The 15999-nt window shown below is 50.2% G+C and overlaps 1 protein-coding gene across 8 annotated transcripts in view; it reads right to left on the bottom strand.

Annotated features, from left to right (window-relative positions):
• Positions 1 to 5462: 5462 nt before the first annotated feature.
• GREB1 (growth regulating estrogen receptor binding 1) overlaps positions 5463 to 15999 on the bottom strand; it is a 144773-nt gene continuing 134236 nt past the window's right edge. For all 8 annotated transcript variants that reach the window (XM_086700039.1, XM_086700037.1, XM_086700035.1 and 5 more), the window contains 6 exons: positions 15484 to 15658; positions 13306 to 13524; positions 11264 to 11399; positions 9003 to 9203; positions 8397 to 8535; positions 5463 to 7247 (listed from right to left, as the gene is read on the bottom strand). In XM_086700039.1, the coding sequence (XP_086556165.1) occupies positions 7084 to 7247; positions 8397 to 8535; positions 9003 to 9203; positions 11264 to 11399; positions 13306 to 13524; positions 15484 to 15658 (1034 nt within the window). In that variant the 3' untranslated portion in view covers positions 5463 to 7083. The remainder of the gene's footprint in view (positions 7248 to 8396; positions 8536 to 9002; positions 9204 to 11263; positions 11400 to 13305; positions 13525 to 15483; positions 15659 to 15999) is intronic.

The following is a 15999-nucleotide window of genomic DNA, read 5'->3' as shown; positions in this document are numbered from 1 at the left end:
TTTGTTAGGCCACCCTTAAACAGGAAGTATAAATCTTATTTAGCAGCATAAACATACCATGGTTATACTATTCAAAAGAGAACGCAATACAAAATTACACTATGATGCTATGTAGAAATCACTCGGGTGCATAGAAAGGGTCTAGAATGAAGCAGTTCGTGAAAATGGCGGGCTGGCCAAGGAGGCATGCGTGACCCAAGCCCGGGGGCGGTTTCTGTTACCTTCACGCCAGGGTCTGAGCATATAGATGCCTGGCATGCAGTAGACACACGTTCGGCGCAAAGGATGTTGGTGGCATCGTATCGTTTGTATGATATCTAAATAATAAATTTCAAATAGAAGTTAAGGTCCCCTAGTGTCGTCCCTTGGGCGGCACTGGCGTTGGCTGCAGAGCCTGGAGGATGGGGGTGGAGCTTACTTCCGTCACTTATTAGCTGTGGGACTCAAGCAAGTTCCTTCACCTGCTCAGGCCGCACGTCACATCTGTGAAATAGACATCGTAACAACTCTCCCCTGGGTTTTAAGAATTAAATGGCATCGGGGGGCGCCTGGGTGGCGCAGTCGGTTAAGCGTCTGACTTCAGCCAGGTCACGATCTCGCGGTCCGTGAGTTCGAGCCCCGCGTCAGGCTCTGGGCTGATGGCTCAGAGCCTGGAGCCTGTTTCCGATTCTGTGTCTCCCTCTCTCTCTGCCCCTCCCCCGTTCATGCTCTGTCTCTCTCTGTCCCAAAAATAAATAAACGTTGAAAAAAAATTTTTTTTTTTTAAAAAAAGAATTAAATGGCATCGAAAATAGGGGGGAATAAAAGTTTGAAAGTATAGTATCTCCCACCCAAGAGTCTCAGTTGGTAGTGGCTGTCATCAACAGGAAGGAAGCTTTTGGTTCCCAAATGCAAATTACCTTTCTAATTCTGTATTTGAACAACTTAAGCTCTATTTGTGTAGTTGGCTGCACTGTTGGCTTGCCTAAGATCGGAGACCCCAAAAGTGGTTCATCAGCCTTAGTCCTGCAGCCATGACTCCATCAGGGCCAGAATTTTAGGAAGCTTCCACCAAATCCTGAAAGATGACGTACACATTGCCCACCTGTACGAGTTTCCTGGGATTGCCATAACAAAGCACCACAAAGTGTGTGGCTTAAAACAACAGAAATCTATTCTCTCACGGTTCTTGAAGCTACGAATTCAAGATCAAGGTGTCAGCAGGGCCATGCTCCCCAAAGTCTCGAGGAAAGAGTCCTCTTTCGCCTCTTCCAGCATCTGGTGGTTTGTCAGACATCCTTGGTTTATAGGCTCATCATTCCAATCTCTGCCTTGGTGGTCACACGGCAGTCTTCCTCTGTCACTCTTAAGACACTGGCCATACTGGGTCAGGAGCCCACTTGATTCCAGTGTGACTTTGTCTCGACTAATTACATCAGCCCCAAACCTATTTCCAGATAAGATCACATTCTTAAGTATCAGAGGTTAGGACCTCGACATATTTTTGAGGGTGTGATTCAGCCGAAAACTTCAACCAAACCCACCCCTAGTAGGGTGGGTTGCCACCACTGGGAAAGACCCTTTTACAGAGCGAGAACCAGACTTAGAGTGGCCAGAGATCCTAAGAGAAAAATTAGTGTTCCTCAGAGTTAAAGAAAGCCAAAGGGAAACTGGGACAGTATATTCAGTGAACGACAAATGTGGTCATGGATTCTTGTTTCTTCTCCAGACACGAAGGGTTTTAAAACTCCACACTTGGCTTTCCAACTGTTTTGTTAATTAAAATGCTAATTCCTTCTGAGCTGGGAAGTCTGCCGAAGCAAGCAGACTAAAAAAGAAATGAAAGCTGTCGACATTGGACACGCCCTTGGTTCAGTCTTCCTTAAAGAGCTGTCTGCAGACTCTGAAGCCAGATCTGGAAGGCTTAATGCAAATTCCGTTATTAAAAGGGTTTCTAAACATTAATGCTGGGATTGCCCAGACTCGGGATGATACATATGTAATATATTCCGTATATGCTGGCATCCAGTGCTACCTCCCACAGGCAACCCAACACTTCTCCCAAAGAGAACATTTTGGTTCCATACTTTTATCATATGGGGAGCCTTAGAAGCCAACGGTGCCTCCTAATGGATGACATTTGGTGGCCATAAACTGCTCAAGACAGAAAGCAGCTGTGATGTTAGCAGGACCTATCCTTACACCTGCAAGCATGAATCTAGATCTGTTCTGTCACTCGATAGCTGTGTGATCTTGGACAAGTCATTCAACCTCTCTGAGCCATAGGTTTTTCATTTGTAAGATGGTCCCAATGATATCTACTTCAGAGTGTTGTTGGATTAAATAATAAACAGGGGCGCCTGGGTGGCGCAGTCGGTTGAGCGTCCGACTTCAGCCAGGTCACGATCTCGCGGTCCGGGAGTTCGAGCCCCGCGTCAGGCCCTGGGCTGATGGCTCAGAGCCTGGAGCCTGTTTCCGATTCTGTGTCTCCCTCTCTCTCTGCCCCTCCCCCGTTCATGCTCTGTCTCTCTCTGTCCTAAAAATAAACAAACGTTGGAAAAAAAAATTAAAAAATAAATAAATAAATAAATAAATAATAAACAATTAGCGACCTAGTTAAATGCCTGGCACACAGCAGGTGCTCAAAAATGTTTGCTACTCACTGTTGCTCATTTCATAGCTAACACATTCTCCAGGAACGAAGTGACCTGGCAAGAGAATCAAGACGCGAAACCAAGTCCCCTGGTTTCAAATGCCACGCCCTCTCCACTGCCACATTCTGCCATGAAAACTCTGACATCCATATGAATGTTGCTTTTGCAGCCTGATTTCTCCTCCTTTACTGCAAGAGTTAAGTTGTGGTGAGTATTCAGGAAAAAAGAGCCACAGTTTGTGTATTTATTATTCTTTTTTTTCTTTTAGGTTTAGTTTTTGAGAGACAGCACGAGTGGCAGAGGGGCAGAGAGGGAGACGCAGAATCCGGAGCAGGCTCCAGGCTCTGAGCTGTCAGCACAGAGCCCGACTCGGGGCTCAAACTCACGGACCGTGAGATCATGACCTGAGCCGAAGTCAGACGCTTAACTGACTGAGCCACCCAGGTGCCCCTGTGTATTTATCATTCTTATCTGGTTTGAGAGTGACTGCTATTCCTGGCGTTGCAGAAGTACAGATTTCTGTATTTTCCAATGCTCTGGGACAGTTTTTTATTATGGCAAAATACACACAAAATTTACCATTAGTGTCATTTAGCACATTCACAATGTAGTGTAACCATCACCTCTGTCTAGCTCAGAACATTTCCTGGAATTTCTATTCCACAAGAATGCTCTCTCCTTCGGAGGTTAATGACTTTCTATCAAACATGTCACTGGGTCAGTCGACTCTCATTTCGATTGGTCTTCTATTTCCAGAGAGATGTACTAGTCTCCAGTGATGGTTATGCAATTATCCCACTATTACCCTATTTGTTTCCTATTTCTAACTGTTCTCGCCTTCTAAGATTTCATAGCATTGCTGTCCAGATCTACAAAGTTTTGTGACCATTCTTATCCCTTTGGGTTTAACTTTGAACTTCACCCATTTAATTTTTAAATGTTGAATCTTGTTCTGATTAGCCATCTTACCCCAGTCTGAGAGTCTCAATCTGCTGCCTTATTAGGTGAATTTAATCCATTTACGTTTATTTTGATCCGGGATATATTTTTTTTAATTAATATTTTTTTTAATATGTATTTTTGAGAGAGACAGTGCAAGCAGGGGAGGGGCAGAGAGGGGGGAGACACAGAATCTAAAGCAGGCTCCAGGCTCTGAGCTGTCAGCACAGAGCCCGACGTGGGGCTCGAACCCATCAACTGTGAGATCATGACCTAAGCCAAAGCTGAAGGCTTAACCGACTGGGCCCCCAGGTGTCCCTGATCAGGGATATGTTTGAATGTCTTTCTGCCATCTACTTTATTTACCAAGCTTTTTGTTTCTTCCCTCCCCAGCCTGTTCTTCCCTGATACCACATACACTGGTTTTGTTGATACTCCTTTTCCCTTTAATGTTTAGATCTTGTACATCCTGTTTCAATTCTTCCAGGGATTACTGTTTTTTAAACATATATTTAAATATTCCTTTTCTGGTAACATGTTAACCACCCCTGCCCCATTAAACCAGGAATTTTAGGTCAATTTCACTCCTTTACTTTCTCAGTTCCTCCATCACTGGCCACTCCCACCCCTAGCTCCCATGCTGGAAGCATCTAAAACAGAACGGAGTCAGTCAAGGGGCGTTTCACGAACACTACCATCTGCTGGGCATATTCCAGTCTCCAGGAACACAGGAGTGAATGTGTCTTACGAAGTTCCTACTTTCACGGGAAAGGACAAAGAAAACACTAAACAAAATGCATTCTACTGGGGAGGACCTCATTGAGGAGGTGACCTTTGAGGGATCCGAGCGACGTGAAGGGGAGAAGCGGTCCAGGCACAGGAAGCAACCGGCCTGAGGTGGGTACTCGGCTGGCAGTGGCCAAGATGAGCCAGGAGGGCCAGATGTGCAGTGAGCAAGGGAACAGTCAAGTGTCAGCCCAGACCGCCAACGTTCATTCCTGTTTGCCGTCAGACTTCTCCAGGTGCACCTCCTGGCGGGTTCCCTCTTGAGCTCCTCTGGCTATTCACCCGTCTACCGAGGTCTCTGTTTTCACTTCCAAGATCTGTAACCATCCTTTTTTGTTCTGGATACCGTATCACCTTACTTTTTTCTGATTTGGATTATGCTTGTTTTATAATTAACCTCTTTACTGACATTATCACCTTTCACTGTATAACATTTGCTATTTTAAGAATCTTAGTTGTTTGTTCATTTCCATACTTGGTGGGCGGGGGGGGGGGGTTCCTGTTTGTTTATTTCGTCTACTATAAACTGACCCATATAACTGTGAGGGGAGAGATAGGACAATGCCACAGAGAGGGGGTGCCAATAGCTTGTCTTCACAAGAGTCTGGACCCCCTCCCATGCCCCCTCCTTGAGGCTCCCTCCACACTCTGCAGTAAGCTTAGCAGTGGCTGCCTGCCTAGCCCAGGTCAGTGGCGTCTGTGAGTGTTGCAGAAGAGCTGCAAGGAATCGAAGGGCCCGCTGCACCAAACCGTATCACTGTGACAAATGCCCCAGGCCCCCTCCACGTCCTTAGCCACCGTGACACACAGAGCACCCCTGACTCCATCTTCCGACGTAGCATGTTTCTGTGTATGGTCTCAGCTGTGCTATCCTTCATTTCTGTTCTTCTCTACACCTAATTTTCTCTTTCAGGGATCCCTCCATGTGTTAATACACGCTTACTTTTATGGATTTATAATTTCCTTTCCAAAACTGTCTTTTCTGTCATGTCATGAGGTTGTAAGCAGGGAGCCCTTGGAGATCACTGGTCACACTACTCCCTCTCAAAGAAACAAAAACAAAAACAAAACCAACCGAATTAATTCCCACCAAAGAAACCAGGAGTGCATCACGGGTTTTATTTATAAGACTGGAACAAACAAGAATATTAGTTTGGTGTCTTCCAAGTTTAAATTAACTAACAAAATGGGAAGCACGGCACACAAGCTACTATTTACAAAAGACAAATACAACTGAAGAAGGAAAGTTTTTATTCCGAGATAGGAATAATGGCATATACGAAGGGATCGTTTTATAAACACTGAACTAATCTTTTATACTCATCGGCTGGTTTTTCTTTGGGCGGGGGTGGGAGGAGGGAGATTAAACTCTTAGGCATCATCTTCTAAAATAATTTCTTCTTGGACTGTTATCCACCAGAGTGCTCAGAAGTGTCTAAGATGGCTGTGTACGAATGCATGCAGGTGGTGCATTTCTGAGTATCTTCAAACCCTCCCTTCGGTTAGGGGCCACTCCAAAAGCACCGTGGCCTGGGGCAAGACAGACACTGGTCCGGAATCCAGGAGTCTACTTGTCCATCCTTCTGCTTCTCTCCTTGCGCAGTGGTCTCGGTGAGGTGCGCTCCCTGCACCGGAACCTTCTCGTCTTCCAGGTGGAGGATCATTGCACCCACCCAGGCTGTTGGAAGGACTAAGCAAAATCATAGCTGCGAAAGCACCCAGTCCGATGCCTGGCCCATGGCTGGCACTCAAACACACAGGCAGACGGGATGGTGAGCGTCATGGAACGTTCCCGCATTCCTGTCGTCCATTCTGATCGGGGCCAAGCACTCGTAAGAGAAAACAAGCTATTTAAGGAACCAAAAACTGAGCTTTAATAAATTATAGTCAAAAGTTTAATTCTTACCAACTATTTTATGTCCCTCTGGTGGTTTCATTGTTTCAAAGCAAGCAATTTGGTCCTCTTTGTAAGGCAAAGTCGGTCTCTTCAGGTCAACCCCTCCAACTCTAATTTCCTTCCTGAAACACTTCTTGTCTTAAAGAAAGTTTCTTTTCAGCTTTGCCCTTTCTAAGAGGTAGGGTATTGACCCTATACTATTTTATTTTAACAGAATCATACTTGCTGCGAAGTAAAATCATCTGCTTTACTTTTTCAGAGTGGATGCCTTTGGCCTGGCTTCTGAAAGAGCAAACTTGTAGGCCGTTACGTAATTCTTATTAAATGTCCTTGTTTTTTCCTTCTCTCCAGCCTTTAAAGTTAAAAGATGCTCTTCTGGAATATTGCTTTGTAGTAGGTGATAGGGAAACCCCCATAGTCGGAATCCTGTCCATCGCCCAACAAGAAGTTACTGACACCTCTACAAGAAAACCCAAGAGTGATCCTTTAGAACTCAGAAAAGTCGCATTTGTCCATGGAAGCACACGGAAGACAGGACGGCAGGCAAAAGTTTGTTCTTCATCAAGTGGACTTCGACAGAGCCCAGGGCCGTGTGGCCCAGAACCCAGGAGACATGGCTTTGCGTCCCTGCTCACCACCCACTCATCCTCATTGCTCTAAGACCACAAACGCCCAGGCCTGGGCTCCTGGCACGTAGCACGAGGGGGCCGCACAACGGTCCCGGGGCCGCTCCAGTTCGAGCACCCCGTGGATCTCAGAGTCCCTTTAGCCTCAAGAGCATGAGGTGCCGAAGGCTCCCCTCCCGCGGAAAATCTGCCGGTGTCTCCCTCAGATGTGCCGCCCGGTCAGAAAAAAGAGCGGCCGGTCTTCCTTGGCGTTGGCCGTCTGGAATTCGTCACGCAGCCGGAACTGCCACTCGTCTTCCAGCTCGAGGCGGACCACCGTCTGGCGCAGGGAGTTCCGGTCCTGGCAGATCACGCACAGGGTGGCACCTGCGTGGGCAACGGCAGAGGCGGTGAAGAAAACGAATGAGAGCTACGGCCTGGATTCTACCAGCAACAAGGAGACACGGTGTCGTTTGGGAAGGAGGGACCAGACATCCAGGCGGCACCTCCTGCTGCTTCTGGAAAGCTTCGTACTCTCAGCGAGACACACAGCGAGATGGTTATTTGGCAGGTCTGGCCGGTGACACAACGCGGAGGCGGAAGAAATGTGCACAAAGCGGTGGAGGGGGTGGAGAACCGGAAGCAGAGAGACGCCTCGTCGGCTGGTCAGATCACCAACCAAGCGCTCCGGTTCCAGCCCTGCACTAGCCCACCTCTCCCAGGCTGACCCCACCCCTTCCTCTCCCATGCGAGCCCCCTGCATACTGGCCAGATGCAGCACACCCCCACCCCCACCCCCCCAGCCTCGGGAATTCTCCCTCCTCTCCACTCCCAGCATCCTCGATAATCCCTCTGGTCGGCTCATTCATCCTGTAGGTCGGTCTACCTGCCGCCCTTCCTACCCACATGTCCTGTCCTCCTAGTACACGAAATGTTTCCCCGGGGCAGACCGTGGGAGAAACCTCTTACTACTTCCCAAGGCCGCATACAGCGCTGGTGCTCAGTAAACACCCGCTCGACAAGGTCAGAGTGCAGACACCCAAGGCAAGGGAAGATCGGTCAGGATTCCCAGCTGGCTGGAAATAACACTGTTAAGTCCTAGAGAATGAAACGTCTGTCGCTCTCAGCCGCTCTAGTGTGACAACAACTATGGGAGCAGAAAGATCCCGGTAAAGGTCAAAGAGCATGCAGTGCTCCCTAAGATGAGGAGGAAACCCCAGGTACCAGGAGGAAGGCACGTCGGAAGGGACCTGGGTGCTGATGTTAAGAATCTGGGCTGATGGGGACCACAAGTCCAAAACATCTACCTGAAAGAAAGGGGACGTGTCTTGTCTCTATCCCGACAGGCACAAGGGGAAGAGAGCCACGCTGGGATCGCATCCCAGCCTTCTTGTACCTTCCTGGATAATCAGGGCAGTCATATTCCCTCTCTGAGCCTCAGTCTACCCACTGGCAAAGGGGGACTAAGACCACAAGTCACCTCCTCGGAAGCGCCAGGTGCCAAAAGGCATTCAAATCGAGGTCCAGGGAAGTTACCTTTCAGAAAATGAAACTTTTTCAAAAAGCTAGCTCCCACAAAAGAATCACAGAGGTACAGCAGGAGTCCGCTAAACACGAAGTCAGAGCAGCTGACGTTCAGGGAGTGGGGCCTGGAGCTCACATAACACACAGAAATCTGAAAAAGAAGGAATCCAAGAGAGAACATCAGCTTTCATGAAATACCCAACGACACCATGCTAGAGCCTTGCGTCTAACAAATACTAACTGCTTGGCCAATGCCCAAGGCTGGTGGGGGTCGGGGCAGAGACAAGATTTAGTGTTATGTCCAAATCCAGATCCTAAAACTCAAGTCCAAGAAATGTATCCACATTTGCCCATCCATCAATTCGAGAATCCATCAATTCGACGGATGAGTTGCCACCCGTCAATTTTGGCATCCGCGTTGGCTTTCATTCCTAATTTATTACAGTGGGGGGCAAACCACTTAAACTCTCTCAGGCTTTTACCCTATCAGCTATAAGGCGGGGTAAACACCTGAGGCAAAGGAGCTGAGTAGCTATCATCCCGAGTCCTGGGTTCTGGCGCCTCCGTTTTAGGAATTTCTGGATTCGTGGACTCGGCAGGGCCCCCTCTGAGAGTCACCTGAGATCCCAGGTTAAGGTAGCAGTCGACCGAGAGCACAGGGTGGCCGCGGTTCCGCAGGGACAGCGGGAAGAATCGGTGACTGTGGTGCTGGAGGAACTTCTCCAGCAGGAGCTGCGCGGGCGCCGCGAGGAACGTGTGCTTGCTGTCCGGGGCGCAGATGTACTGGGCCGGCACGATGGCCACGGGGTTGTCGGATACCTGCCCGGGGAAGGCGGGGTCAGCCACTCCCAGCCACCCTGAGCACAGAGGTCCCTCCCCAGGCCTCTCCTGGGGTGAGTGGCCCTGTCACGGAAGACTGTGTCACAGGGTAGAGCTGCCCAGCTGCGAACACATACCTCAACCCAGAAATTCTCTGCCAAGGAAAGCTATGCTTTACCACGGTGGGACGTGTGAAACTGACGAGTGGGACCGGTAAGAATTGTAGGCATTGACCACTCCATGCAGAAGACTTGCCGCCTGGTCTAGGATAATCCAGAGGACCACTGGACCTGGCGAACTCTCCCCCAAATCCAGAGAGGCAAACCTCTGGGAAGGATCAGCCTCCCCCTGGCCCCAGAACCTATCCACCTTCGCCTGCCCCCGCCGCCCTTCCTGCCGACCCCCCGCCGGTCTGCACCCACCACCCCTTACTCCACGGCCAACGCGTTTGCCAGGCTGCAGCCAGGGAGACTTGGTGTAAATAAAACGAATCAAATCCTCTGCTGGGCACCCTTCGGTGGTCTCTCATTACTCCTAGAGAAAGTCCAGAATGTTCCCATGGCTGCTAAGACCCTACATGCTTCTCTAGCCCATCTCTGCCATGCCTTCTGCCCTTTATGCTTCTTCCACGCTGACCTCCCGGCTTTCACCTGCTCAGCTCCTTCACCCAGATCCTTCTTTGAACAGCTGTGTATTACCCCCGAGTCTCTGCTTTGATGTCACTGTCTCAGGGACACTCACGCAGACTCCCTCCCCCACCCTTTGCAAGGTTAGGTCTCCCTGTGACACACGTCACCCTCGTGGTGCTGGTCACAAGGACACTACATGTTTAACATCCGCCTCAGCTGCAGGGCTACACCGAGTGAAGGGCCTGCATGCTCAGTAAATACTCAGTGAGTAAATGAAAGTAAGTTATCTCATTCAGATGAAAGATTATCGAATGTTCCAGCTCTCTTACACGTAACCTAAACCTAGCGGAAAAGAAGATGCTCAAAATAGGAATACACATAAAATATCTAGAGCCAGAGGATTAGACTGAGAGACATAAAGAAAACTCAGTTTTAAAAGTACAACAGTATCTTTGATAGACAATATGGTAAAAATCTGAATTGTAAAAATTAAACTAGAAATCTAACACAATTTCAGTAAGAAATCTCAGCAGCGGGGGAGGGTAGGACTTAATTCAACGACTCCCGAGTTCTGGAAATACAGACCTTTCCTTTAAATGCCTTGCTACTTTTTAAGAGAAATGAGAATGGGCTTTCCCTTTCAGAGAAGGCTTCACATCCTGCTGATAGGAAGGGGCAGGTGGGTGGGGGTTTGGGACTGGCGTCTGAATTCAGACCCGGCCCAGCTCAGGATAAGCAACCAACCACACAAGGAGTGAGGGGAGATGAGGCAGGACAGAGGCTGAAAGAGTCACCGGGACAGGCTGACGTGTCCACCGCCAGGGCAAAAGTCAAGGTAGATGGAGGTACAAAGCAGAGAATGGGGCTCCCGTCCGTGGGTCGGAGAGAACCTTCAGGCAGAGTCGTGCCAGCCCCGTATGTCCTCCTGGAAGACCAGATCTCGGAGGGTGTGCTAGGACTTTCCACCCTGAAATTCTGCAGCCAGCACTGACCTAATCAGACCACGTCTCTCCCCACCAAGAGGCTGGCTCGCGCACAGACAACACGGCTACAGGCCAGCCTGTTGGTGCCATTTGGTTATCTGGCCAGGCGCTGTCCAGGGGCCCAGAGAGGAGCATGGCGCCCCACCCCCCAGGAGCTGGGTCCAGCAGAGAAGCCAGGGCAGTGAACACAGAGCCCAGTGCTGGACGTGCAGGCAGGCGAGCGCTCACGGGAAGGCTGGTGGCGGCCACACTGGTGGGACGCGTACCGGGGATACTGGTTAGAACCAGCGATCGGGAGAGAAACCCGACGGCGGGCCTCCCTTCCCCAGGCTCCCAATTCAAAACCTTTACGAATACCAGCAGCCGTCAAGGCCGCCCCACGTCCTGGCCTCCCCGCCAGCTCCCACACCACCGCAGCCCAGGCAGCAGACTCAGTGGGCGCACTCACCTTGGACGTGATGTGGCAGGACCTGTGCCCGCCCACGGCAATCTGCTTCTTCATCACGCTAAAGCGGTTGAAACGGCAGAGCAGGAGGCCGGCGCTATGCACCCGCAGGTTGAAGTCCACGTCGTCACATGTGAACCTGCTCAGAAGCAGAGGAGGGAGCAGATAGCACTGGACGCGGCCCACGGCCCCGGGCACGTCCCCAGCAGCCACACGGAGTGTGCACCCCCCGCGCTGGGGGGCTCATTCCAACCTTGAAGCCCTCGCTCAATAGCGGCATATAAAGAAGACAAAACAAATAAGGAGACCAGGTGTGACTGCGACGTGTCTGCACCAGGCCGGGCTTAAACTACAGAAGGACTACCACTGGCTGATCACACGCTACAGGCACCGTGTGAGGGGCTTCACAAACACCGTTTCATCTATGCGTTACAAACAAAAAACAAAACAACAAACAAAGAACAAAAGGGAGGTGCCTGGGTGGCTCAGTCGGTTAAGCGTCCGACTCTGGCTCAAGTCATGATCTCATGGTTCGTGAATTCGAGCTCCACATCAGGCCCTGTGCTGACGGCTCGGAGCCTGGAGCCTGCTTCGGATTCTGTGTCTCCCTTACTCTCTGCTCCTCGCACTCTGTCTCTGTCTGTCTCTCAAAAAGAAACATTAAAAAAAAATAAAAAAGAAAAAAAAAAAAGAAAGAAAACAACAAACTCCCTAGAGTAAAAATATTAGCCACATCTTACAGCTGAGAAAAACAAGGCTCAGAGATGCTAAGTCATCAGCCTAAACTGCAAAGCTGTGAAAGAAAAAACCCAGAACTTAGCAGGGCAGCCTGGCTCCAAAAGCGACCCTCCCATGGCTCCTCCGATGGTCATCTTGGGTGTGGCCCCAGGGCTCCTAAGAGGGACATCTTGGGTGTGGCCGACTGCCTGGCCTATAGGGATGCCTGATAAGGGCTGGCAATCTGGTTATTCTTGAGATGTGAGCACTTCCGTGGCCAGGCCCAGAGAGAGAGTCATATGGAAATTACTTCCTAGTTTTCTTCAGTGTTAATGCTCCTAAAAACTGACGCAGTCCGAGAAGGAAGCAAAAAAGTAAGAGAAATGACACAGTACGACGTAAGTCACTATATAAAGGATCATGTGAACCGATGAAGGAAGTTGAATGATCTTATGCAAATCTACAGTCTACAGAATTATACAATTAAAAAAAATTTTTTTTTAAGTTTATGTTGGGGTGCTCGGGTGGCTCAGTTGGTTAAACATCCGACTCCAGCTCGGGTCATGATCTCGCTATTTGTGAGTTCGAGCCCCGCGGTTGGGCTCTGTGCTAACAGCTCAGAGCCTGGAGCCTGCTTTGGATTCTGTCTCTCTCTCTCCCTGTACCCCTCCCCCGCTCATGCTCATGTGCACATGCGTGCTCTCTCTCTCTCTCTCTCTCTCTCTCTCAAATATAAGCATTAAAACAATTTTTTAAAATAAATAGATAAATAAAAGTTTATTTATCTTGAGAGAGAGCATAGCATGAGTGTACGTGTGTAAGGGGCAGGGAGAGATGTGGGGCTCAAACTCACAAACCCTGAGATCATGACCCGAGCCAAAATCAAGAGATGGGACACTCAACCAACTGAGCCACCCAGGCACCCCTATACGACAAAAAAATTAAAAACAAAAAACTGAGGGCTGATTTCAGCTTGGGTCATGGGTCTCGAAGTCTGTGGGATCAACCCTCTTCACTATCAGCACTATCAGCCTGCTTGGGATTCTCCCCTCCCACTTGTGCGCACACACACACACACACACACACACACACACACACACACACGCACACATGCGCTCTCTCTCTCAAAATAAAAAAATAAACATTAAAAAAACCCACCCCAAAACCTGAGGGCTGAAAGCAGGGCCAGAGCAATGCCTCGGGAAGGAAGCCTCCGGTTCCACTGGCCCCGCAGCGGGGAGGCCGCCGTCCCCCAGGCCTAAGGTTGCCCTTCAGGGCGGGCTCTGGGCCGGGGGCGGTGCCGACGGCCACAGAGGGCGGGGACTCACCGGTTCTGGTTGTACTGCACGTTCTGGGTCAGGTCCACGTTCAGAATGATGAAGTCGTGCACGTGGCAGCGGGAGAAGGGCTCCCGCACCTCGGCGCTCCCCGTCTTGCTGGACCACTTCCGCATGCCAATCAGGGCATAGTGGGTGATGTTGGGGGACGCCTCGATGTGCTGCATGATGTGCTTCAAAGACACGTTTCTTTCTGCCCAGGAAAACTCCCTGCTCAAAAGAGGGAGACGGACGTCCCCAGGCTGAGGGGCAAACAGCAGCAGGGCCCCCAGGACTGGATGCTTAGGAGCTGGGTAGGGCTGGAGCACGTGGAGCCCATCGCTGCCATCCTGAGTGCCGGGCGCCAGGCTAAGCGGGTCACATCTACTATTATGTATCCTCACGGCAACCTCATGACCTAGACCTATCATCCCCATTCTACAAATGAGGAAAAAAGGGGCTCTGAAGAACTTGCCCGGTGTCACTCAACAGAGCTCGGGCTCAAACAGCACCGTCTCCAAAGCCTACCTCCTCCCCATCAGGCTAAAACACTGCATTTCCCGTTTGCAGACCTGAGGGCAAAATGGTGGGGAGAGCGAGGCTTTCTGCTGTGAATTCCAGTAAGGGAATTCACCCCCCCACCCTGACTGCCACTGTCTGAGGACCGTGGCGACGACAGGGACACCTGATGACCGGGAGGGGGCCGGCGGGAGGGGCTCCAGGGCTAGGAGCTGGGCCCCAGCACGCAGCTCAACTCTTCTGGACCCCAGCTTGCTTTTCCCCAGCCAAGGGGCTTAAATAAACTCTCTAGGGCCCTGGCCAGCCCTGACATGCCAGGGCGTTAACGGCTGCTTCAGAATAGAATTCGGGAACGCAGAATGAAGGCTCAATTCTCTCCCAGTCTCAGCCCCCAGCTGAGCTCTTGCCTTTGGAAGAGTGTCAGGGAGAATACTGCCAGCAAAGCAGAACTGCTCCCATAAACTACGGGCAGCTCTATCATCCGGAACACATTTTCTCTCTAGAAGAACAGGGACTAGTGGTAATTGTCACAGGAGGGTACCACTAACATTAAAGAGGTGAACTGACCTCACGTTTCTTAAAAAAAAAAAAAAAAAAAAAAAAAAAAAAAGGCCAAAACAATCAGAAGTCATCAGGCAGCCCTAAGTTGAAACATCCATGTGGCAAAAATCACAAAAGGAAGTATTTTACCAATGATGTTCCGAGTCTATCTACTGAGCCTTCCCTACATTGTGCCCTCTGGTGCCCACCTCCAGGCACACCCTTCAGAGTTTAGTTGTTACACTAATGTCACACAGCAAATAAAAATGCAGCTGGCTGCTAGGAATTAGGCTGGCGGCAGGGGGAGGGTGTGGAAGGCTCCAGGAGGGAATTTCTGGGCCACTGGTGATGTCCCATTTCTTCCAACGGGAGTTGGTTAAATGGGTGATCAGTGTGTGAAAATTTCTGGATATGTGTCCTACTTTCTGTAGGTATTTTACACTGAATATATACTGTGTGATTTTCTGTACGTATTATACATCCAAGAAAAGTTTTAAAAAGTTAAAAACACAAGGGGCCGCCTGGGTGGCTCAGTCAGTTAAGCATGTGACTCCTGATTTCGGCTCAGGACCTGATCTTGAGGTTTGTGAGTCTGAGCCCCCAAATCGGGCTCTGCGCTGACAGTGTGGAGCCTGCTTGAAATTCTCTTTCTCTGCCCCTCCCCACCTCAAAATAAATGAAAAATAAGAAACTTAAAAAAAATTGAAACCTCAAAACTACGCTGGGAATAAGAGCCTTGGACATACAAGGAATAAGAGCCTTGGAATAGAGAGCCTGCGACATACAAGGCCATGTGAACCACATACTGTGCCTTCTAAGATGCGGTGTCCTCTGTGGTCCTCAGGAGGTAGCTAAGAAGCCCCCATTGAAAAGGAACAGCTTTGGGGCACCTGGCTGGCTCAGTAGGTTGATGTCCGACTTCAGCTCAGGTCACGATCTCACAGTTCGTGAGTTCAAGCCCCGCGTCCAGCTTTCTGCTGGTCAGCGCAGAGCCCATTTGGATCCTCTGTCCCCCTACTCTCTCTGTCCCTCCCTTGCTCACGCTCTCTCCAGAAAATAAATAAATAAACATTAAAAAAAAAAAAAGGAACAGGTTCATGTTCCTTGCAGGGTCGGTGGGGGGCATCTCACCTGCTTCTTTCTCCGCCACAGTCTACATCCACCACGTTCCACATCACGCAGGAGTCGTCCGAGATCACGATGAAAGGCCAGATGTCCTGTGGCTTGATCCCCAGCTCCTCCTGCCGGTTCCTCTCCAGCTCCAGATTGTGGTAAGACAGCTCCTTGATCAGGAAGTGGGCGGCGCCTGAAATGGGCAAACCCCAGGCCCACTCTTGGGTCCACAGACATCTACCCAGGACAGGCCCACCCTCAGGTCTGCCCTACCCAGGACCAAGGCCCCATCTGGAGTTAGAACGGCTCAGCGAGGCCCCAGCCCATGACCAGCCAGCTCCCAACAGGAGCTCGGCGCTCCCGGTCTTGCTGGACCACTTCCGCATGCCAATCAGGGCATAGTGGGTGATGTTGGGGGACGCCTCGATGTGCTGCATGATGTGCTTCAAAGACACGTTTCTTTCTGCCCAGGAAAACTCCCTGCTCAAAAGAGGGAGACGGACATCCCCAGGCTGAGGGGCAAACAGCACCAAC

Source organism: Puma concolor, chromosome A3, assembly GCF_028749965.1.
Source record: "Puma concolor isolate L17-30 chromosome A3, mPumCon1.1.hap2, whole genome shotgun sequence".
Lineage (NCBI taxonomy): Eukaryota > Metazoa > Chordata > Mammalia > Carnivora > Felidae > Puma > Puma concolor.
Note: the sequence above shows the minus strand (reverse complement) of the source record. Positions and strands in the feature narration are given on the sequence as shown.